This window comes from Vigna umbellata, chromosome 9, assembly GCF_029865625.1.
Source record: "Vigna umbellata cultivar VRB3 chromosome 9, Vumbellata_1.0, whole genome shotgun sequence".
Classification (NCBI taxonomy): Eukaryota; Viridiplantae; Streptophyta; class Magnoliopsida; order Fabales; family Fabaceae; genus Vigna; species Vigna umbellata.
In genome coordinates, this window is record NC_142173.1 from 37,241,635 (window position 1) to 37,267,063 (window position 25,429).

Sequence of the window (25,429 nt, forward strand, 5' to 3'; positions counted from 1 at the left end):
TTAGCATTTTAGTAATTTCATTTAAATGATTTTTCCTAACGAAATTTATTTGTTTTTCATTTTTCTTTTACCTTTGTCCATAATTGGTATAAACATATTACATCAAATGTAAAATTATTCTTTAATTATACTTTAGGTAAAATATTAGAAAATGGTATTTTTGAAGTGGTGATATATTAAAAATAGTGAGATTCAGTCATTTAAGTGATTTATTTATAAATAGTTTTGTTATAAACGAGTTTTATTATTTTAAAATATTATCTCTCTAAAAATTACTCTTCTAGAGTTCTCTCTCTTCTCTCTAAGATTCTGACTCCTGAGTCATCTCTTTGGCGATTAGGAGATAGCTAAACGACCACGACAACGAGATTTACGTTACTACCGATCAGTTTCTTCAATAGCAAGTAAGTTTCTTCAATATAACAAGTAAGTTTCAACTCCTTTTTTTTTTGGTTCATAATTTAGATCATGCTTAATGATCTCTTGTCGCATGTGAATTGTAATGTCTTTTCCTAGTTTTTTTTATTGATCAGAGGTCTTAAGGACTCTCTCTAATCTTTGTTCGGGTTTTGTAAGCATTTTTAGAGTTCTTTGAGCTCTACGAAAGGGTTCGATGTTTATAGAGATCAGTTACTTCGGTATAAGGTAAGAGAAGCTAGATGTCTTATCATTAACTATAATTGTCATGCAAGTTTAGTGGTTGTTTGCTTATTAGCTTGATTGAATATTAATTTGAGTAATTATGCTATGTTAGTTCAATTAATGTGTATGTATTGTATGATCTATGTTTGATATGATGAAATTGGATATCTTTACTGTCTTGAATGATGTAATATGAAGTTGTTTTGATGTTGGAAATAGAATTCAAAATGTTTGGGGGAAGAGGAATCAAATACTTGGGTGGTGAAGTTAAAAATTGAGGTTTTGATAGGTGGCTTTGAGAAATAGGTGTTAGGGTTAGGAAGCAATTGTTTCAGGACTTTTATTTGGTCATTTGTAATTTGTTTGGGATGAGAATTAGATGATATGTGTGTTAGAATGGAAGTACTATTCATTTTTTGAGTATTTACAAAGTTGTTCAAGTATATTTTGGGAGTTTGAACTAGTGAGATTTTGAATTTTAAGTTCTGTGTCAAAATGGTCATTTTAGAGGATATTGGTAAGTCATTTCTAACTTGTTAGAAGTCCCTAAATTGATAAAAAATGAGCTAGAACTTGCAGAATTAAATTTTAGTCTCTAAGGTGAGGTTTTAGTTGTTTTTAAGTTAAAATCTTGTTGTAAAACAATTAAGAATTAGTTTAAGTTGGATGATACACCTTTGTTTAGGTTCATTTTAGTTTAGAATACAATCTAGGAGTTTTAGAAGTTGGAAAAGATGCATAAGATAGGTCATGAGTGGTTAAATAATGCAAATTCTACAGTTTTGGTGTTGTAGATTTATGCAGTCTAGCTGAACGAGTATATCCGTTGAGCGAGCATAACACTTCTAGTTGAAGCGAGTGTAGTCGTTGAGCGAGCCAAACCCATTGTTTCTGTATTCATAGGGCGAGTCATGGTGGTTGAGCAAGTGGTCTGACAGACAATTTTAGCTGAGCGAGCATACTTGGTGGCTGAACAAAAATATTATATTTTCAACTAAGTTTTTATATACTTCTTAAGGTGTATTCAATGTATGTGATTGTTTGAATGATTGATTTATAATACTTATTGTGAAGTATGAATTGATTTACAATATGAATTGGAAACAAGGTTATGTATATGATTATGTATGTCATATGATGATGATGAGTTTGGTGTTCTCTTCACTTATTTTCTTAATGAAGGATAATTACATTGATACTTTAAGGTGTGATTGGTATATTATGCAATGTGAAAGTGAAGGGACATATATATATGGTTTCAAATAGATTCAATGTAAAGGTGAAGTGATATCAATGGTTTCAAAGTTATGAAGGTTAGTTAAAAGGTGGAACTTCTTGGTATGGTTTCAAGTATATTTAGTATGAATGCTGGGAGCTCAGTCTTGGGGGTTATCCTCACACTCTAACAATCATTCATTCTCAAGTAGAGAGGTTTGACACATGTGGATGAGAGTAACATGAGGTCTTAGTCTTGGGTGCTTCCAGTATGATCCAAGGCGTGCAACAAACTAACCTTGTGAGTGTGGTAGGGTCACTAGTACAAAACAACGTATAATGTCACGCGTTCAACGTCCAACCACTGAATAACCAACGTTAAAAATGAGCGGTGACATTTTTGTAAATAAATGCAATTATTAAACGTCGTTTAGAATTGTAAATTGACGTAAAATGATATAAAACGTTGAATGACTTTTAAATTCGACGTCAAAAGGTTAGTGAATTCAATAAAAATTTGAGCGGGAGATTGAAAATTCATTCACTTTATCTTAGCACATGATACCCTCTTCTCTTCTCAAACTTTTTCGAACGAAGTTTGACGAGCATCACATGTAATCTTTCTTTCATTTGATACAAATGCATGTTAATTAATTACTTTATGTATGATTTTTGTTTGTTTTAACCGATTATTTTCGTGCTCTTGTTCCTTCATAGGTGCATTATGTTTTCTCTCTCACTGTGACGAAACTTTATTCCTGACGAACCTACCTTTTGAAGGTTAGTTTTTGTTTTCATTTTCGTTTTGAAGAACTTATTTGTTAAACTTGTTTGTTGTTTTTTTTTGTTCAACTTGTTTGTTGTTGTGGTTTAGTTGAACTTGTTTGTTGTTGTTGTTTGATTGAACTTGTTTGTTGTTGGTTATTATTGTTTGTTGTTGATAGTACATTACACGTTCATAGTTCATGCTTTATAGAATACCAAAAACTGAAATTTGTTTTTTTTTTTGTTTTTCAGGTCTCGTAGAGTTGTAAAAAAGATCACAATTAATTAAAAAAAATTAAGTTAACGTCGAATATTGACAAAAGTTCGACGTTAAGTTAGCGTCGTATATTTTTTAAATTCGATGTAAATTTAACGTCTTCTGATATGACGTTGTTCGCGAATTCGCCGTTAAAAGCCCAAAATATTCGACGTTGTACGCGATTTTTATACTAGTAGGGTGAAACTCATTTGACAATGTCTCGGCAAAGCAATAGAAGCCATAAAAAGTGCACAACCCATCACAAGCTCAACATTCATTCTAAGTCCGGAACAGTCCATTCTAGATTATTGCATGTTAAGATGTTTGGTTTGATTTATATTATAACTGATTCATGTATGAAATGTCTTGAATTTATGATGATTTGTTATTGCATCTAGGTTACCCTTACTTTTTGTGTTGTTAGTTTTCGTATTGTTCTTCTCTTTTATCACCTAAATGGTGTGAGCCCCTAACCCTACTACAAAACTTGGTATTTATATTTCCTATATTAACAAGAATAATTAAATATCTTTTTATATTTATGTGATTTATATGTTTTTTTAAAATTATTTAATGATTTTGTTATTGTTTAGATACTATTTAGATATAATCTTTTACAAGAATTTCACCAAATTTATCATAAATACCTTTTCATTAAAGAAGTACTTTTTTTTTCAGTTGAAATAACAATTTTAATAAAAAAAGCAATATTAATCTTATTAAAATATTTAATATGATACTAAACTAATTTCCCAAGTGTATATGAAATCTAATTTCCAAAACTATTTAGTTTAATTCATTTTTGCCAAATTTTTTAAATTAAAAAATTATACGTAAAAATCACTAAAATAAATAACAAACTCTATATCATTTAAAACAATATCGTCATCATGTTACGACGATGTAACAACGTTATTTTAATTTAATGGTAGAACTCTAATTATACCAATTTTGAAAAAATAAAACGTAATTGAGAAAAAAAAATAAAGAACTTATTTGAGATTATGATGGTTAAACCTATTTTTAATAGATAAAACCAAATCGTATACCGTAATATAAGCCGAAGAGGCTAAAACAGTTGGTTTATTTTTGAAAAGGCTACAACTTCTTATTTTTCTTTCATGGGAAAATACACTAAATATTTTCTGATTTAACTTTAATAAGTTGCGTCAATATAACTACCAACATGTGCATGCAATCGTCACAACAGTCTTAGGACAAATCTTCTTACACAATAACTAATTTTACTGTTACAAGAAAAATAATACTTTACACAGTCGTTATTACTATTAATATATTTATACAAATCTTCTTACACAATATATTTAATGCAAAATATACACAATTTTCTTTTATACACATAAAATATTATTAGAAATATTACAAATTTATATATAAAGTGAATATTAAAATATAAAAAGATTAAATATATTATAAATTCATATATATATATATATATATATATATATATATATATATATATATATAAAGTATATATTCAAATTTAAATATAATGAAGATAAAGATTAGAGATATTACAAATAAAAAAATATTAAAAATATTGTTAAACAACTAAAAATTTTAAGAGGAATATTTGTACTTTTGCTCTCTTTTCTTTCTTGTGCTTTACTATATACTGTGTATAAATGTGGTATTGGAACTAAAAATTTATCTTTACTTGTACATGTTTAATACTTTTAGATTCTTTTTTTCATTAACAATTTCACTTTATTAATTTATATAACATCTTTTTTTGGAATTTTAATTCAAATTATATTGTTATAATTTTTTTTAATTCTGATTCTTATTGGTTAATATTGTTTGTATTAATGATAACTTAGGAGTATATTTTATCTGAATTCTATTTCGAATTCAATTAGTAAAAATTTTGACAAAATATTTCAAAGTTCAAAATCTTCTTTAAATAAAATATTATCTTTTGTTTTGAATTTTTTTTTTTCGTTAGAGATTTCAATTTTATTGCATTAATTGCATCATGCTACATCAATCAAATTCTAGAAACGAATCTTATAATAGACAAATTATTCTGAATATATACTATATATATATATATAATTATTTTTTTAATTTGAAAGGTTTACTTGATAAATATTATAATGATTATAATAAACAAAATTACTGTGAATATATATTTATCTTACATATAAAAAGTGTTCATGATTTATTTAAAAAATGTAATTCTTCAGTTAACGTTTTCTTTTTAATTTATATTCGACAATCATTTTACAGCTCAAAAGTTTACATCTGGGTTCATTATTAAGTTTCGTTTTTGTCATGAAAATAATTCTTAATATGATAAAAATATTACTTAATATTATGTCCATTAAAATAGGCAAAATACTAATATCAAATTAACATGATTTAAAATTTATTTTAAAATTAATATATTGAATATTTTTAATTTTTTTATTCTTTAGCCTTCTGAAATATTTCAATTCAATTAAATTTCGTAACTAGTGATTTCATATATTTAAAACGTATTAAAATATTTGATTGGTAAGCAAAATGTGTAAAACTATTTGAGGAAATATGGACAAATACATTTTATGTTAATGGAGATTGAACTTTAATTATAAATAAGAATTACTATTATTAATAGGATAATATTTGAAGATTAAATCTTATGATTTAATTAAATTTATTTCAATTAATATTGTACATTTTTTACCTCTTATTATTCGTATATTTTTATTGTTTATTATTATTATTCGTATATTTTTATTGTTTATTATTATTATTATTTTATTTGTAACAGAATTAATTTATTACTATTATTATTTTTATTTTATCAGTGTTGTGTTTATAACACCATTTTTATTTATTTACAGTTATTATTTATCTAGAACAAAATGATAATGGAAAAATATACACAATTATTTTTTACACAAATGCATAACAAGGAGAAAATATATTAAGATTTCACATAAAATATTATCGGAGATATTATAAATTTATGTACATAAGTGAATATTCAAATTTAAATAGATTAGAGATATTATAAACCTATATATATTTTTGAAATTTAAATGGGTTGGAGATAAAAGATTAGAGATATTACAGATAAACAAAATTGTTATATAAATATTAGTTTTAAGAGGGACATTTGTATTTTTCTTTTGCTATCTCCATTCTTCTTTCATATATTGGAACTATTTTCTGTGTGATAAGATAATTCTCTTCACAATGAGTTTGTCTCGTGACAATTTCTCTGAGATATTGTCTAGATTACCTGCAAAAGCCATATACAAATTCATGTCTACATGCACGTTATTTTCAAAGGTTTCCAAAAGAAACTTATTTTGCATCGAAGCAAGTTCAACATGCATCAGTTAAGGGATGACACTTGTTTTTTCATTCAACCAGAAATGTCCATCGATGCAACTCGATGGTGCAATCTTCCAGTTGAATTTCACCCCTTGCCTGGAGAAGAATCATCATCAGGTGTGTCTAAAAATGTTGTAAGATATTTTTCCAAGAGCATCAAGATTTTATGTTCAAGCAATGGCTTGGTTCTTTGTTCTGTGGCAAGTGAGAATGACGTAAAGATTTTCATCATCAACCCAGTAACAAAATCTTGCTTACGTATTCCAACTCATGAACACCTTCAAAATAACAGTTTTTATGATGATAAGATTGGTTTTGTAAGTGACTCTGATAATAATATTATGATATATCACTTTATTGATAATTTAGATGAGTGGAGTTCAGATTTTGACTGTAAAGTGTATAAGGAGGGAGTGTGGAAAGCAAGAGAAAGATTTTCCACTGGTAGTAGAAATTTAAGATTTGATATGCCTGTGCACCACAAAGGAGTTATTCACGTCATATCAGATTGTTCTCCTTACTTAACAAGAAACAACCCTTATTTTAGACCCTACATCATGTCATACAATTTTGAGGATGGTAACTCAAGACTGTTGAGGGTGCCCAAAGAAGCAAGAAAGGGTTCTCATGATAAAAGCTGTAAAATGGGAATTTTCAAATGGGGAAAAGCGACTGATTCAGATCAATCTATCTGTTTGGTGAGATTGAGAAAGAAAGTATTTACTGTATGGGTTTTGACAAAGTATGAAACAAGTCTGTGGAGAAGGATTTTAAAGATAAGAGTGAGGGCAATGGGACTGCTGGAGAATGATTCTTCTCAAATAACAGTAAAAAGTTTTATAGTATTAAATGGACAACTTTTGGTGTTTGCTACGCAGAACAAGGTTTACGTATATGGGTTGAGGGATAAAAGAATTCATAGATTTTGGAATCATGAATCTCAGTTCAACTTTTTGCGCTTCACTCCTTTCAAGGATACCTTGTGCAAGTGTGAGATTGGAACCAAAAATGTATCTCTACCTATACATCTGTAATAATTTTCATTTTTTTTCTCGTTAATAATTTCACTTTGTTAATTTGTATAACTTTTTTTGTTATAATTTCTTCTAAGGAGTTCAATTTTGTATAATTTCTATTATTTTAATTTTGATTCTTATAGGTTCATATTGATATGATGCAATGTGTTTTTTTTCTGTTACGTTTCTGCTTATGATAACTTTTGAATATATTTTATCTGAATTTTATTTCAAATTCAACCCGTAAAAATTGTTGACCACAATTTTCAAAGTTCACATTCTTCTTTAAATAAAATATTATCTTTTGTTTTGAATACATCTTTTTTTTTCCTTTGAGATTTCAATTTTATTGCTTTAATGCGCTCCATCAATCAAGTTCTAAAAATGGATGTTAATACTCTGAAAATACTTTATACTATATAGATTATATTATATGCTGTCAAAAATATAAATAATATATTTATAATATAATTAATACATCTTTTCAATATATATATATATATATATATAATATTCATAATATTAATATATTTATTAATATTACTATTAATAAATATTATATATATACTATTAATATATATATATATATATATATTTTTTTTTTTTTTCTTACAACAAAAAATATATATATTTCTTACAATAAAAAACTATGAATATTATAATTCTAATACATTGTATATTAAAGGTATTGTATTTAAAAAACAAATTATGTTACAATTCTTTTTTACTTACAAAAAATTTCGTCTTCAAAATTATTTATTGATTAAAATAAATAAGATATATATTTTTATTCTTGTCATTCTCACATGGTATTTTCATCTTAAATGATTTTTCCTAACGAAATTTATTTGTTTCTCAGTGTCTTTACCTTTGTTCATAATTTGTATAAAAATTACATGTAAAATTATTCTTTAATTATCAGGTCTTATTAGATAAATTGATCATATATATATATATATATATATATATATATATATATATATATATATATATATATATATATATATATATATATTCTTTATGACACATTAAATACACTTTGAAAAAACTTGATAAGCAACTAAATCTATTTTTCTAAGAATTTTAAAAAAAATAATAATACTTTGACAACATTTTTTTAATAACATTTTAACACAGTTATTATATGATTGGTTCATGTTGGTGTTTATAATTATTATAATTGATTATAGAATAATGTTAAAATGTTGTTAAAAAATATTGTCAAAGTATTATTATTCATTTGAAAAAAAGGAGTAGCTGCTAAAACAGATTTGATTTCAGATAACATTTTCTGAAAAAGTGTTAAGTTAAAATAATATTTTTGTGATTTTACTATAATGAGATATTGTATGGAGCACTTATAGATCTGAAAAGGTAATGTCTTCAATCTTAGAATTTTAGTTTATAACCTGACCTCGGTTTTTATTATGAGTAAATTTTCATACTTACGTTATGGGTTGCTGTAAAGTTTTAAAGTTATATTTGCTTACAACATATTCAAGTAGTTTATAATTGTTTGAAATGTTATTATGAGATACTTTAGTATAATTTATTTTCGAAAATTTCTATTTGGTTAAATTTATATTCGTTTCAAATATACTTGGATAGGTTAGAATTATTTTTTTAGGATGTTAATTTTGATAGTTCAATAATCTATGAATAAGAAAAAAAAAGGGACAATGGAATCTAATGAGATGGGATACCATATCATCATAATAGAGTTTCAAATTTAGAAATCATATTTCCAATTCACACAATTAAAAAAAAAAATATCTGCTAACGTAATTTGGAGTATTGCACGTTATAACGAGAGTGGAGAAACATCAAAGATGAAGCACACTAGATTATAGACAATTTTGTAACCAATCCTATTTTATGTTTCAATTACTTTGGGCGCAGCTAATTGCAGATGGGTGTTACTCCCTCTACCACCACATTTTCTCCCTCCACCTCCCCAATTCTATTATATATTTTCTGAATTACAAGACTAACCTTTTATAATTACAAAAATAATCTTTATACTTTTTAATTTTAATTATTTACTTTAACCCTAAAATCTATAGTTTTACCCCTTTTCACCCACCTTCCCAACCTTCTCAGATTCTCACCCAAACACCATCATTCTCATCTTCCATTTTTCCTCCATACAAGTTTTCTTCCTCCTTCAGCGGTGGGCGGTGTGCGACGGTGCGACAGTGCGGCGGTGCGGCGGTGGTGTGACGGTGAAGTGTGGTGGTGCTTTCTCCCACAAGGTTAATGATGATATTTTTAAAATTTTTTTAAATGTAATGCATATATTTTTGCTCTGTGCTGGGCTGTTCCTCTGCTTTTTTTATGCTGTGTGCGTGTGTTGGGAGAAAGGAAGAAGATAACCAGGAAAAACGGAGGTCAGACATCCGTTTGAATCTGAAACGGATGTCGAGATCCAAACGAATGTCCGACCTCCGTTTTTTGCCTGTATATTTAACGGTTGGGTCGTTTAACGGTTGGGTCGTTTCAATTAGCGTTGTAACTCTCTCTCTCTTGTTTCGAAAATTGTTTCTGCAGAAAAAACGGGATAAAGTGAAAAACAGAGTTGCTGCTATGGCAATTTTTTTAGATTTTGCTGACGGTGAAGGAAAAGAACTGCCCGTACATGTTGATAACAGCTGCACTACTTTAACATATCTCTATTTTCTCTTTTATGACCTGTAACTTTAAGGCATACATGTTTAAATTTTCCAATTTTAATTTATGTTTCCTTGTACATTGATATGAAGTTTAAATTTGCAATTTGAAATAAATTATTCAGATAATTTGAAAAAAAATGGCCCAGTTTGTTTGTCAGAAGTTTACAGCCTTACACTCATTAAACTAAATCAATATTATTTAATGATTTAGTAGCCAAATCCAATTTGGTTCATTTGCCATTCGATTTCAAAAGTTAAATTTCACTTAACTTATTACATGCAGGCGAGTTGAACGGATGTGTCATTTAGTTTTATAAAAAGATATAATTTTTATTCTTTTTTAATATGAAAACTGAAACTAAATTTTAAATTATTAAACTAAATATGATAAGAAAATATCATATTAATATACATGTAATAATCTATATATATATATATATATATATATATATATATATATATATAATAGATTATCGATAAAATAAAATTTTAAATGTATAAATTATTGAGATTATTAAACCATAAAATTTAATAAAAGAGGAATAATTGTCATATGAAAGAAGGAAGAATGATAAAGAAAATGAATGTTGATATGAGATTTTAAATAATATTAACCATAAAATTTTAATAAAGATAAAATAGGAATGAAAAAATAAAGAAAAGGGTAAAAGAGGAATGGGGTGGTGGAGAAAGCAAGTTGTGGTGGTGTAGGGAGTAACACCCATTGCAGATTGCTGTTCTTCTCAATTAAAGCCCGTGTTTTAGAAACTGATATTGGGCTTGGTCTCGAGATAACAGGCTTTTCTTTCTTCACCTCCTATTTTTCTTTATGATTAGGATTGGTGCTATTGTGTTGGAACTTGGAACGAGTTTATCGAAACAAAAATATTAAATAAAAAGCTAAATATATATTTTTATATAAAATTATCATTCGTTTCTGTTTTAAACTTTGATACATTTTGAATTTCAAACTTTAAAAATAAATCAATATAATCATTTTAATCTAATGGTATTAACATTTTATTTTAAGTGTTAAATTGTGTTTCTAGTTAATATTTGATATTAAACATGTTCAATAGTCTAAAAAAAACTCAAAAATCACATTAAAACGAATATGTAAAAAAATATTAAATTAAATTAAAAATACTATATTTATTATTTTTAAGATTTAAGGATTAATATTTATTATTTTCTAGTTAATATTTGATATTAAACATGTTAAATAGTCCAAAACAAACTCAAAAATCACATTAAAACGTATATGTAAAAAGAATACTAAATTAAATTAAAAAGACTATATTTATTATTTTTAAGATTTAAGAATTAAACTATATTTAATATCAATTATACATTAAATTTAAGAACTAAAAATATATTTAATTTTAAAAATGACGATAATCTAATATCAATTATCACATGTTTCCTTACATATTTATATAGAATTTATAACTATTGATTAAATGAGTTTATCTAGATAAAAATATATTTATTTAGATCAAAGCAAAACGGATAAAATAACTGCATTGTTTAATAAAGGAAAACAAATGACATAACTAAAGAAGGAATGGATGAGCATAGTTGACTCTGATATGCGAATATTTGTAAGAAAAGCAATCTTCACGCCTTCTTTATCACTAAAAAAATGTGTTTTTTTGCTTTCACTAGATAGTGTCGTGTTACAACAATTTGCATTTGCATGATGTGGTCACACTGTTTATTTATCGTATAGTATTTGATGCTATGGAGTTGAATTATAAAATTTTAAACACGTAACTAAAACATCATCATAATAATCTAAATATCTTCGTATTTTACCTTTTATAATATTTTTAAATTATAATATAATAAAAATATAGTAGAAAGGAAAAAACAAAAACAAACTAACAACATAATAAGAAGAATTGTCCATATAGATTAAAAAAGAAGCAATTGCTTTATTTTTAAATAAAATTAAATTGTAAGTATTTAGAATGTTTAATTTCATATAAATACATTATTATTTACTAAATTCATAATACGTTTAATTATTTTACTTTTATATAATAAATAAAATCATATAAAATAAAAATATTGTTTACACATAGTGTACCAAAATATATAATGACATTCTTCCATTGGATTCAGTTATAATAACTCTTATACAATTAAAATGAAAATTACACTTAAAACATCTCCTTCAATAAAAAGTACTAAAAACACTCGTTTACAATCACACCACATTGATGCATAACAATTTAATGAAATGAGAAGAAAAGAAAAAAATATCACTTAAAGTGACATATTTTCCTTAAAATAATTATAGCCAAAAATCAATATTTCTTAAAATAATTACAAAAAAAAAAAACGTATTCAATTTTTATTCATCATCTGGAACAATAAAATTTCTTTAAATTATGAAATATGATTATTCAAGAACTCTTGTTTGAGAAAATAGGTAAAACTTTTGTAGGTAGGGAAAAATAATTGTTAATTCTGTTCTCCGTGTAAAAAAAGTTTAAAAACATATTTTGTAAGTGATTAATCATAATCTATTATTACGTTTTGCACATAATCGATAAATTAGTTTAAATCAATATAATCAAATATTTGTGAAAGTACAAAGTTTCATATTACATAATATAATCTACAATTTTCTAAAATAATTGATTATTTATAAAGTTTGTAAGATCTGTAAAATATTTAAAAATAAAAGTAATTTTTATAAATGAAATTTGATTATTTTATTATTAAAAAATTTTAAATTATAAATATAAAATTAGTTAATCAAGTTGTATTTTTATAAAAAACATTTACTTTTTTCTATTTTATACTTTTTTTAAAAAAGATTTTAACAAATATTTCGTTTGTTTGAAAATCAAAGTATATTACAATAATAGAATATTATAATCTACTTATTTTATACAGAGTAAGTTTACTTTTTATCATTATTTAAGTTTTTTTTGAGATATGTTAGCATGATGATTATAAAGTTGTTGCATGTGTTATAGAAGGAATCAAGATGAATTATCTAATTGATTAAAATTGTTAAAATATGTTGATATAAACTTTATTAGTTTAAATATATACTAACATGTGTTAAATAAAGTCAATGAAGTTTTTTAAATAGTAAATCAACTTCACGTAAAGCAAGCTATATATTTAAATTGATTAATTTACTTTGTTGTGATTGGACGAACTGGTGACGTGTAGTGTATTTGTGATGAGATAGATTGAGCAATATTCTTGGTGTTGATTTGTTGAATATTTATTATGAGTTGAATGAAAATGAGTGATTATAGACCAATTTGAGAACATGTGATGGAAGTGCAGCTCCGAGAAGTGATCGAAGGTGCAATGCAACCCCTTCGAAGCTTCCTCTAACGAGTAATACGTAGCAAAATGATGAAAATGATGACGAGAATTTGAGAAAAACCTAAAAAACAATAAACACTTAAAAAACGAAGAGGATTAGACTCGAAGAACCCTAAAACCCTAGGTTGACGGATGAACCCTAAAATGAATCGATTAATCGGTTCAAAATGAAGATTGATCGATGGAAATCGAAAATCAATCGGTGGAAATGTGTTTTAAACGGTAGAAATCAAAATTAATCGGTGAAAAACGAAGAGCACAAGGTGGAATGGGTTTTAATCGATAGAAAAGTGGTTTGAATGGAGGAAAATGACGAAAATATGAAGTGGAGAGGGAAACAAGGGTTCAGAGCAGTACCTTCGCGAGAGAGAAAGACCTGGCTCGCGTGAAAGAAATAAAATGAAGATGTGGTTCTGTGAAGTAAAGACGCGAGTGAGAGGTTTGAATGGAGGAAAATGACAAAAATATGAAGTGGAGAGGGAAACAAGGGTTCAGAGCAGTACCTTCGCGAGAGAGAAAGACCTGGCTCGCGTGAAAGAAATAAAATGAAGATGTGGTTCTGTGAAGTAAAGATGCGAGTGAGAGATCTGAGGTTGAAGGAATAAGCTCGCGAATGAAGATGATATGGTTTATGGAATGTGGAAAATGAATGTGGTTGAATGAGCAGCGACGTGTAAAAGGATGTGGTGAGGCGCTGATGATGCGTGCACAAGGCAGAAGCGGAGTGGTGGAAAAGCTACGTCGTGGAGGAGAGAGAAATAAGGTGAAGCACCATGAAAATCAAAGAAAATGAAAAATGGATGAGTGTGTTTGGAAGGTGGCTAAAGGATGTCTTTGGACTATCTAACTTGACTTTCAAGAGAGAATAGTTTCTGATTCACAAAATTCAATTCTTATTATTCTCAAAAGTAAAAATTAAAAGAGATGAGCTGGATATTTATAGTAACTCATGCTCCTTGTAAGCTAAGATACATATATAATGAAATGTAAAAATACAAAAAGAAGACTATGTCAGGCATGATTCCATCAACATATATCAATTTGATTTAAATCGACTTTTGATGACTTATATTAGACAAAAATACATAATTAGCTCGATTGATCAAACTTGATTTTTCAAGTTTCAAATTGTCAAAAGTAAAAACTGATATTTTAAAGAGTTTCAAAAGTGAAAACTCATTGGAAAACTCGAATTTATTGGGCAAACCTAGTGAAATTGGCTCCCATGAATTCGGTTGTCGGGTAAGAGAATTTGTTATTAAGCGAAAATATTTTGAAAAATTAAGAGAGATTAGGATGATTGAGATTGTTAATTGTTTGTTTGGTAAAAATGTGAAATTTTGGTCCAATAAATTACTGTTTTTCAATTTTTTGTTGAGTGAAAATGTTTTTATAAAAATCCACATAACTCATAGGGCTTGATCGTGAAGTGACCCAAAAATTCACTGAGCAAGTAGGCCTCCAGGAAGTATTCTTTGTACGAGAAAGATTAGTTATTGAGTTTAATGTTTTGAAAAACTCTTAGTTAGTCTCAAATTAGTCAGTTCAATAAGGGAAAGATATTTTAAACCAAAATAAAATTTTAAAGTGAAAAAATATGATAAATTGAATAAAACTATTATATATATATATATACTATTATAAAACCTATTCGAAATTCTTTGAAACAAAATTTTCATTTTGCATAGTAATTAAGTTTAGTGTGGAAAATAAAGTGACACATGATCTAGTTAAGAATTAATGATCTAGATAAGGAATTAAATCCTCATCCTCTATTTTTGTGATGACAGTACATTTGTTAATATATCTTTCTCATGTTAAATCTTTTTATTAAGTTTTATGATGTGAGGTTAAGTCATAATTTTTTTCTTGACAAAACAATTAAAATTATTAATTTACTAAACTATTAAATGGTTACGTCTTTAATTTTTATATTATTAAAAGAAAAAAAATACTTTTTTAATTACATTAATTATATCAATTACAAATTATTTATTCAAATTTACTTATTTTCATTGATCCAAACAAATTCATTAAAGATGGAATGTAAAAACAAATAAGAGTAACTGATTGCTACTGAATGAAATGGATCACCTGTTAGAACAGTGACCATACTATACAAATACAAATACAAATAATTTTATGTGTATTCTTCTACTACAGAATTAGTAATATTATTATAAAGAAACTAATAATTGAGAATTTTTTTACCGTACAAGCAAATTAAATAAAATATTGAATTAGTATTACAATAATATTCTGTGTATTCTTCCACTACACAGTTATACTAAATAAAAATATTAGGAACAATTAATTATTTAACAGTAGATTACACTTTATCACATAAAAGTTTTGAGTAAAACATGCACGGTGAAGATTCTTACGAAGTGAAACAAATAAAAAAATAATTTTATTAGTAAGTTAAAATTAATTATGAATAAATTAAAAGTTAAAAGTTTACAATGAATTTATAATATATATCCTCTCAAGTTAGTTTCAAAGATAAAAACTTATGTTTTTCTTATTTTTATTTGGAAAATGTAAATATATTACACTTTTTATCCTTTGAATTTATTATGGTTGAATTAAAGTTGTTAAATTATATTAGTCTTTTTCATTTTAAGAATGATGTGTACTTAATTAAATTACAAACAGTTTAAGGTTTATCCCTCCAGAAAAAAGCTGGGAAGCTGCATGCCTGCATTCTTAGTTGGAATATTTTCTCTGTCTCTTTTATCTTTCTGGCGTTTTTTTATGCTTAAAATGTCTTACGAACAGGCACTCTCCCTTGGGATTCCCCTGTCCGATCTCGACTCCCACCCCGTCGTCGATCTGGCCATCGACGGTGCCGACGAGGTTGACCCTTTCCTCAACCTCGTAAAGGGTCGCGGTGGCTACCTCCTTAGGGAGAAGATGGTGGAGAGCGCATGCAAGAAGTTTATTGTTGTTGTTGACGAGTCCAAGCTCGTGAACTATATAGGGGGGAGTGGATTGGCCATGCCCGTTGAGGTTATTCAATTTTGTTGGAAGTTCACTGCTGAGAGGTTACGCAGGCTGTTTGAGGAGGCTGGGTGTGTTGCAAAGCTTAGAACTTTCGGGGAGAAGGAGGAGCCCTTTGTCACGGACAATGGGAACTTCATCGTGGATTTGTATTTCGAGAGGAGTATCGGGGATTTGAAGGCTGCTAGTGTCGCAATATTGCAGCTTGCTGGTGTTGTGGAGCATGGCATGTTTCTGGATATGGCTACCACTGTTATTGTGGCAGGGGAACTTGGCTTGACGGTGAAGAATAAGTAGTTGCTGGCGTTTTGGAGGAGGTGGTTAGGAGAATGAAGGTAGGTTAATTGGACAAGGTTGAGCTTTGACATAGGGTTCTAACAAATTTTAGGGGGAGGGGATTTTCATGAAATCCTTTTATATTATCGAATCAGGATGTTTTGGGGAGGGAGTTTGTTTGAAAGAAGAATTAAAAGAAGTTCAGAAATCATTGAAATCGAAACAATACATGAAAATCTTGTTGCTGAATTTACTGATACAAGCAAAAGATAAGATTGAAAAAGAGTATATAAAATGACTGCAGAATTTTAAATTAACTTCTACATCACAGTATATTTCTTTCTACTCACTGTCGGTATCAGTGTATCCTAGACACTCAGAAACAAAATCACAGTAACCACACTTCCATTGCTCATCCTCAGCCACATAACTGGCTTCTCTCTGTCCAAGCCACAACTCAAGACAACTCCCTATTTCACTCTTCACCCAACCCTCATCATATGCAATCTTTTCTTCAACCAGCACTGAATGGTCCCTCTGAGACTCATATCTCAACACTAACTTTTCATTAGAAGGTTGCAGTATCTTGCATGTATTTTGGTAACACCTCACCACATCACCAAGATTCAGTGCTGTGAATCCAGACTCTTTGCACGCTGCTCGTAGATCTTTACTTAAAGTACGACGTGGATTCAATTCAAAATAATCATACAACTGTTTGCGTGGGAAATCATGATGAGCATGTGCAACTAAACTGTCCCACAAATACTTGTAACACATTAGCTGAATCCTTCCGTTTCTTTTCTGTGCTTCTGAAGGAACCGTGTCTTGGGAACGAGTCTTTAACTCAATTAGTATCGGATTATGATCTTTCTTTGCTTTAGGCATTTGAACTTCATCGATCTTCCCCACCATCCATATGCCTTCTCCAAAAGCAAAACTCAGGATTGGAAGCTCGCGTGTTAACCCATCAAACAGCAACTGATTCACCCCATTTATGAAGTTAACAAGTTTCATTGCCATGACATCCTCAGCTGACTTCGCCTCCAGTTCCACCGTAGTCTGAACCTCTAGTTGAAGTTGAACATGTCGATTTCTACCAGCTTTCATAGCTTCAGTGTTCCTTTCTCCTCCAAAATACATTGGCTTGCCTTCGTTGTTCTTCCATTCTTCAGAGAAGAGAGAAAACTCCATTTGCCTTTCACACCATTCGGTTTGGGTGACATCGGTGACAAACAACCCTTTCTTGCTCCTAAACCGGTGGAGTAAAGTGTTGTTATCTGCTTTGGTGTTCTTCTTCTTCTTCCTCAGAAAATCGCCATAGTCCTCAATATCAGGTTCTGAACACATGGACAGACTTCTCTTGGCTTTACCTGAAACTGAGTCAATTGACTTGCCATTTCTGTGCAACTTAGAGGTTGAAGGAGGTTTGTGTTTTGAGGGTGTATAAGCTTCAGTGTAAAAGTTTTCATCATCGCTTAGTATCACAAGTGGGATCTTCTTGGAGGGTGTTCTCACCATGGTGGATGTTGGTCGACCAAGTTTGAAATTCAATAAACTATTGAGAGTGTTGAGATTATCTTGTTAAAAAGGGGCTGTTGAGTGAGAGTTGGAAGGCTTAATCGTCAAGAAAAAGGAAAAATAATTGAAGACAAAGGAAACGTAGTGGAATCTTAGTACAGTTCAAAGAAAGTAGACAATTACGAAAGAAAAAGCACTTAAGATTGAAAAGCAATTTGGGATTTAGACACTTAATGGTAAAGTGGTATAGGGGTCATAATTCAAACGGTAAACTGAACAATTCTGACAGTGTTCTTATGTCTAAAAGCCATGATCATGTAAAGCAAAGAGTGTGAACATGATATTAAGTAAAGAAAACTCTTCACTAGTTGGTACAGTCACTGGTAGGAAATAAAAAAAAAAAGTTGCCAATGAAAACCAAGGCTTATCAGGGCATATTGTGTGGCTCTGGTTGAAAACCTTCGTTGCTAAGCTATCTAGAAAGTAATGTAGCCCACAGGTAAATACTATGCACAAAAAATATATCTTTCCCTGTACAACTTGATGTATCCCTTCATCCTGCCTCCAGTTTACTATTTGTACCATATCTGTTTATATTTTTGTCAATTTTTTTTTATTTTTGTTAAAAGGACAGTGTATAATGACTAGAATTCTTATATTTTTATCATTAGTGCAGAGGAATTCTAGTAATAGCTAAGTAGATATATATCATAATGTACCATTTTCTTATTTATAATATTTTTATTATTCTTTTATTTTATTATTTTGATAATTTTATTCTTTTTATTAAGATGAAATTAAATAAATAGAAAATTAAAAAAAAAAAGATGTCAGAGCCATTAAAATCCATTTAAGATTCGTTTTAGTGGATTTTACGTGTCAAGAGAGGAGCTCGACACTCAGCTGGTGGAGGACATGTGTTGACACATGAGCGGATGTCCGTTTTTGACTTGGGAAGCAAAACTTTGATTTTCAGAAAATCCACTCCACTCACTTCATACACCCTTCTTCCCCAGATTCTGAAAAATCTCATTCTCTCCTCCTTCTCTCTACATCTCCTTCATCTTCTCTCTAAGAAAACACTCACTTTCTCTTCTCCGATCATCATTCAGGCACCGCAGAAACACTTCAGGCGTCAAGAGCTTCCAGTTAAACCGTTCGGTTTGTGAAGCTGAGCTGGTAAGTTCTTCCTTCTTTCAGTCGTGCGTTTTCTTGGACATGCAAACCAAGTCCTGGTTTCATGTGTTGATCACCCTTCTCAAATGAGTGGTTCTGATAGTGTTGGGTTTTCACCTTGTGTAGTTTGGATTGTTGAGCGTTGAAGGTAGAAGGATTCTTAGAAGTGAATAAGTGGTTCTATTGGTGAACGTTCGCTCACATTAGAGGTAAGGGAAGCTTATATAATTTAATTTGTATGTTGTTTGAATTGCATGTACATTCGTTGAGTTGATGAGTTAATATGAATTATGATTGTTGATATGTTTTGACTATACGAAGTATGATTGTTGATATGTTTTGACTATATGAAGTATGATTATTTACTATGGTATGGGTGTTTAATTTTATGAAAATAGATGTTGAGAAATGAATTGAGATAAATGATTTCTAAGTATGAAATTTCCCTAAGATAATGTGTGTTCGTTACTGAACGGTCTTTGACCGTTCGGTTTTTATAGGAGACTAGTTTAGAACTGAATTCTTTCATTTGGAAAGAATTTATGTTGAGGACGAGCGTCTTCGTCTAGTACAATTTGTGTACAGGCATTCCACCAAGGATATCATTTCCTCGGTATTTTAAAATAAAACTTAAGTATATCTGTGTAGTAGTATGTCCGTTCGTTCTTGAACATTAGTCAAATGATATTCTATATTCACCAAGCGCTCGTATCATTTAATGCTAGGTCTTTTACCAAGCGCTAGTATCATTTAATGTTAGGTCTTTGACTAAGCGCTCGTACGATTTAGAGCTAGGTCTTTCACCAAGCGTTCGTACTATTTATTGCTGGGTCTTACACCAAGCGCTCATTCTATTTTCTATAAACTACCTGGATGAAAATAGGGTTCGTCTAAATTCAATATTATACTCTCTCTACCGTGTTCGGTCTTTGACTGACATTCGGTTTTCTGATGTTAAATTCAAATAGACTAAGTATTTATAAGCGTTCGGTTTCTTCATGTGATTATTCAATGTATTAGTCTTTGAACTCTGATGAGTCAATTCATTGAATTGACTCCCCTTGTAAATCACATTCTTTCTGTTTGTTCTTGTGACATACGATTGTACTCTGGTCCGTTCTCAACTTGGTAGTAACCCTCTCGGTCTTAATCTTTTCTGGAACTGGAGATCTCTCGGTCTCGCTCCAAGGGTTCGGTCTAATTTTGAGTTCAGGGTGAACGTTCGGTATTTTTGTATCTTAAGTGGTCTTAGTTAAAACTGAAGTTTGAAACTGGAAGATGATGGAATATGATGTATATTAAATGTATTTGAATTATGGACGAGCATTCCGGGGAGGAATAGCTCATGAATGATTATTGGAAATTTGGTAAAGTATGAATGTGGGCATGCTAAGCTGGCGGTTCATCCTGATGTTCCGTGATTACTTGTCCTCACGTAGAGAGGGTAAGTCATGTGTGGGAACGACAAGAGGTCCTAGTTCTTATGGTTAATTTGGACAGATATGACTAACCTCGGGTGGCAGTTGTTGAGGGTATCCCAGTTACTACATCACCCGGGTGCACGAACGTCGTAGCTCCACAAAATTCATACAGTCCGGACAGTTAGTCTAGTATTAGGCTTTGTATGAACGAGTGATGAATTATCTTGTTTGGTATTGATTGCGTGAAATATATGTTTATACATGAATTAAATTACATAAACTTACCCTATGTCTTTCTGTCTTGTCTGTTTTGTACGATCGGTTGTCCTTCTGTTGCAATGATCATCCATGTGGATGTGAGCAGAAGGAGACGAGCTGCTGGAAGAAGCGTTGGAGGAAGATAACTTAGTCGAGGTAGAAGTTAAGACCGAACAGTAGAACCGTTCGGTCTGTTTATTAGCTTAGTTTTAAGATGATCGTTCGATCATCCTTTCTCTCGTCTTTTGATAGGACCGTTCGGTATAGTCTTTTGTAAACCGTTCAGTCGGGGTTTGCTTTTGTTGTTCGATTTTAATTTTCTAGTTCTTTCTGTAAAGGTCGTTCGGCCATAAGCTTACTTCTCTATTATGTAAGACTGAGCTGTAATATTATTAAATGTGATTATTCTATTATATGGTTTTGACACTGTATTTTTGGGATGTTACAAAAGACATTAATTAATCAAATATTTCGTATTATAAATTTGTAGATACAAATAATCCAAACAAAATAATTGAAATTAAACCTAAAACAATTTCAAATAGAAAAGCTTCAATAATGTTTATTTGTTCACGAAGTAAAACGAAAGGTAATATGTAACCTTAAATATAAATCTATATTGATCATGAATTTCAAGATCAAAAATTATAATTAATATAGTAAAAAGTTATAAAATGTTTTATACTAAAATTTACTATTCTCTCAAAATTACAAATAAAGTAAGTTATATTTTCTTAGGATGAATAACTGGAATCAGACGAGATTATTATCAAAATTGAAAATAAAAAACCTAACTAATGATAATAGACATATAGAAATTACATGAAATAAGTTTGTTATTTTATACAAATTCCCTAAATTTTCATTTTTTAGAGAAAAAAATAAAAATTAATAAATTATCATAGACTAATAAAAATAAACATAGTAAGATAATTTAAAAATAAATTCTTACATCTATTCATAATTGTGATTTAGTAATTGCAATTCAAAGGTTAAAATAAGAAATAGTCATTGCAATTTAAAAGACCTACAAGATCAATAAACAAACACTTGAAAAAATAAATCTTTTTAAGACTCGTTATACTCCTAAAGATTGAAATTCCTTTACCTCCACAGGATACAAATATTTAAATTTCATATTTTTGGATATTTTTTTAACCTTTTATTAATACTAAGTAGCACCCAAAAGTTTGTATTCGTTTTTTCATGATATTATGCATGGGTTAGATATATTATGGCGAGTTCGTCAGATTTCATATTGTTTTCCATAATTGAATCTGATAAGTGAAATTCCGGGTAATTGTTTTCATAGTCTTTTGTCCAAACAAATGACTCATCGAAATAATGAGTTACTATTGATATCGACACATCTGAAATAGCTAAATGTTAAGGAGTTCTTCTATTCAATCATTTCCTTCTCCTTTTTACTAGATATCTTGTTCGTACACATCTTCTCTTTGTTTCTCGAGTCTATAATGAGTTACCGACAAAGTTCGAAAAGGTAAAATCTTTGATGATTCCCTCATACATGATTAAGTTGCAAAAACTTTTGGATAGGTATACTACATCTGAACTAAATTCTTTATGGTTAAAGAATCTCTTTCTAGTTGCTCTAGAACAATTAGGAGATTCTCTAGAAGAAATACAGAATTTTGCTTTTGGTAGCTAAGAATCAATATTGGAATCTCATTAATCTCATAAGTATTATATCAAATTGGTTTAATCATTTTCGAGGTCCTTTTTATGCAGATTTGTCTCAAATTGGTCTTTGAGATAATTTTTAACTCAATTAGGTCTTTGTGTACAAAATTGATTCAACTGAACCCTTGCCGTTAATTTGAATGAATGACGTTAAGTTTTCAGTCATGTGACATGTTGAGTTTGCAAATGTTAACCAAGTGACACATTGAGCAAACTTAAGCATCTAATGGGGTTCTGCCATGGGCAGCCCTCTTCCATCCCCAATTAGGGTTTCGAATACAACAATAATGGAAGCTCGCGTGAGTCGTCATGAGCCGAGAGGGGTTTTTCTCTTTGGTGGTGGTTGTTCTCTCGCATTTGCGATTTATGGTTCTTTTGGTTTGGTTATTTTGCAGGTTGGAGAAGATGTTGGAGTCGTAGTAGAGGAGGCTTGCAAAGGGTTTGAACTTGCGTTCGCGATTTTGGGTTCTGACTAGGAAGGTAGTGGCGAGATTTGAACGTTTTGCACTAGGTTTCATAGCAATTAGGTTCTATTTTATGGAATTTTATGAGTGTAGGTTTCGATCTGGAGGTACATTAATGATAGAAATTAAATGTTGGTGTGAACATGACTGTTAGGGTTTACTTGGCTTGACTGAACTAGGGTTGACTTTTGATACTATTCGTAATAGAGGAGAAGGTTCTGTGTTGGGTGCCACGTAGTTAACATTTGCAAACCCAACATGCTACCATTTGGACATGCTACGTGACTAAAAACTTTACGTTGTTCATTCAAATTAACGAAAAGAGTTCAAATAAATCAATTTTGCATAAACAGAAACCTAATTAACTGAAAGGCCAATTTGAGACAAATCTGCATAAAAAAAGACCTTGAAAATGATTAAACCTACAAAATTCCAACAATTTGATCGTTTTTTGAAAAATACAAAGCATCTAAATCATCCAAGTAAAGGAATATATTCCTTGTTAGACCATTACTTATTCACAAACCTTGAAAGGACTAATAGTTTTCATTCCCCTGCCTAGCCCTACCTCCCCTAATAGGGTATTTTAGTGAAAATTATGACTTGGATATCAATTATACAAATAATCCAGCAGTTTAGTCATTAATTTGTAATTTTCTTTTGATGCTAAAGAATTCTTAAAAGCAGCCATGTGCAATCTTGTTCCATTTTCCAACCTCTCCCTGTCCCTTTGATTGACTTCCTGAAATTGCTTTATTTCTAAGATTCGAGAGTTGGCAGCTGGGCTCTCATTTTTCAAGATACATGCAAGAATGAATGCGAATTTTGGGCATCTCTTGGTTTGTAATGGTAGGAGAAAGGTATGATCAAATATCCTTCCATATTTCCACAGTTGTCTGCGATACCTTTCTTCTTTACTACCAAGAAGTAAGAAGGCAGTTTCAAGGGCCCGTATCTGAGGCTCAAACCTTTTGGCGTATATTGCTGCTAGGAATTGTCCAGATGAACATTGAAAAGCTTCACAGAGTTTGAAGGCAATGGGAACCACATGCATACCGGTGTAGGTCAAATGTGTATCATATATAAAACTCTGTACACCACAGACCATTCCTCTATGATTTGCATTGTACAAAAACCTATAAAGAGTGTTTCTCAGAAGCTCAGATGTTGAGAAATGATTATGAATCGTAGATATGGTATCCCGTCGTATGTTGATACCTCCAAGAGGGAAATCTCTAGCATAAAACTGACGAAAACCGCTTTGAATGTGTTGGAGAGAATTGGAAAAGTTCTCAGCTGATCGGACAGAAAATTTCAGGATAGAACAAGCCAAGAATGAATATGCCTTAGCATTTTCATATATTTCTCCAGATTCATGGATAGTTGTTGCATAACCACCATCAAACATTCCAGATCGATTTAGTAAAGGGAAATCGATATCTTCAGGAATCTCTAATTCATCGACGGCTGGGAACATTCTCTCCGTTCTTCCATATCCAGGGTTTTTCAGTTGAAATGCCAAAATAAAAATAACACCTATATGATATTGTGAGATAGAATTAATACTTTCAAAAATATCCTTACCAAGTCGGCACACTTGGTTGTCTTCTAACGGAATCAGTCGCATGGCTTTTCGTCCTCGGAGTTTGTCATCAGGAAAGTCATCGGTTCCAGTCACTTCTTCGAAGGTCAGCGTCTTAAGACATTCATACTCCTCTGGTAACTGAGATATTACAGGCCGAAGGTGCCTGAATACGTTATCCCAATGATTTGGTGCAGATGTTTGGGTGGTGGTGGTGGTTGTTGGAGGCAGGATCCCAGAGTAAATCGGAGCTTGGGTGCTTTCCTGTTGCCCTGATCCCCCAGAGCTAGACGGACCACTGTCTCTCAGTTCTCTCAGTTTTCTCATGACTTCATCCATTTTGAAATTCTAAGATCTGGCCCTCTTCGCGCACAATCAAGTCTTTTTAGGTTAAGTACCACAAGCCGCACAATCGAGTCTTTAGGTTAAGGTGTGTTTCTGTTTTTGAATTGTGGGCTCCTCTATATGCACCTGCAAGATTTCTTTTTGCACTTCCAACAAAAATTTCAGTGTCTAAATAAGCTTTTAAGTAATTTTTCCCCCTCTCCTGTAATTACTTCATCCATTTACAACCTACTTTTTTTTAACCTAAATCTTTAGCTACACCTCCCTTTATTTAATCAGATTTCAAAATCTGATTTTAAATTAAATTTGAGAATTCACCAATTTCAAAATATAATTTATGGATACATTAGATTTCGAAATTTATTTTAAAATTGGAATTTCAAAATTTCATTAATAAACTAACTTGATTTTGAAATTATTTTA

General features: G+C 29.9%; 3 protein-coding genes and 1 pseudogene across 3 annotated transcripts; 2 read left to right on the forward strand and 2 right to left on the reverse strand.

Annotated features, from left to right (window-relative positions):
• Nucleotides 1-6,267: 6,267 nt before the first annotated feature.
• LOC148193422 (F-box protein At5g49610-like) lies at nt 6,268-7,260 on the forward strand. Its single transcript, XM_088099422.1, has one exon. The coding sequence runs from the start codon at nt 6,268-6,270 to the stop codon at nt 7,258-7,260; it is 993 nt and encodes a 330-aa protein (XP_087955548.1).
• An 8,727-nt stretch (nt 7,261-15,987) lies between these two features.
• Nucleotides 15,988-16,609, forward strand: LOC124830282 (putative ribose-5-phosphate isomerase 2). Its single transcript, XM_047303946.2, has one exon. It carries the CDS (start codon nt 16,017-16,019, stop codon nt 16,557-16,559), a length of 543 nt encoding a protein of 180 aa, XP_047159902.2. The 5' UTR covers nt 15,988-16,016; the 3' UTR covers nt 16,560-16,609.
• Nucleotides 16,610-16,749: 140 nt separating this feature from the next.
• On the reverse strand, nt 16,750-18,749 carry LOC148193423 (exonuclease V, chloroplastic pseudogene; annotated as a pseudogene).
• A 4,695-nt stretch (nt 18,750-23,444) lies between these two features.
• LOC148193424 (uncharacterized) lies at nt 23,445-25,051 on the reverse strand. The gene has a single exon (XM_088098370.1). It carries the CDS (start codon nt 24,998-25,000, stop codon nt 23,690-23,692), a length of 1,311 nt encoding a protein of 436 aa, XP_087954496.1. The 5' UTR covers nt 25,001-25,051; the 3' UTR covers nt 23,445-23,689.
• Between the last annotated feature and the right edge of the window lie 378 nt (nt 25,052-25,429).

Excerpts from the sequence above, each read along its gene's own strand:
- LOC148193422 (XM_088099422.1), top strand. The coding sequence starts at position 6,268 with ATGTCCATCGATGCAACTCGATGGTGCAATCTTCCAGTTGAATTTCAC.
- LOC124830282 (XM_047303946.2), top strand. The coding sequence starts at position 16,017 with ATGCTTAAAATGTCTTACGAACAGGCACTCTCCCTTGGGATTCCCCTG.
- LOC148193424 (XM_088098370.1), bottom strand. The coding sequence starts at position 25,000 with ATGGATGAAGTCATGAGAAAACTGAGAGAACTGAGAGACAGTGGTCCG.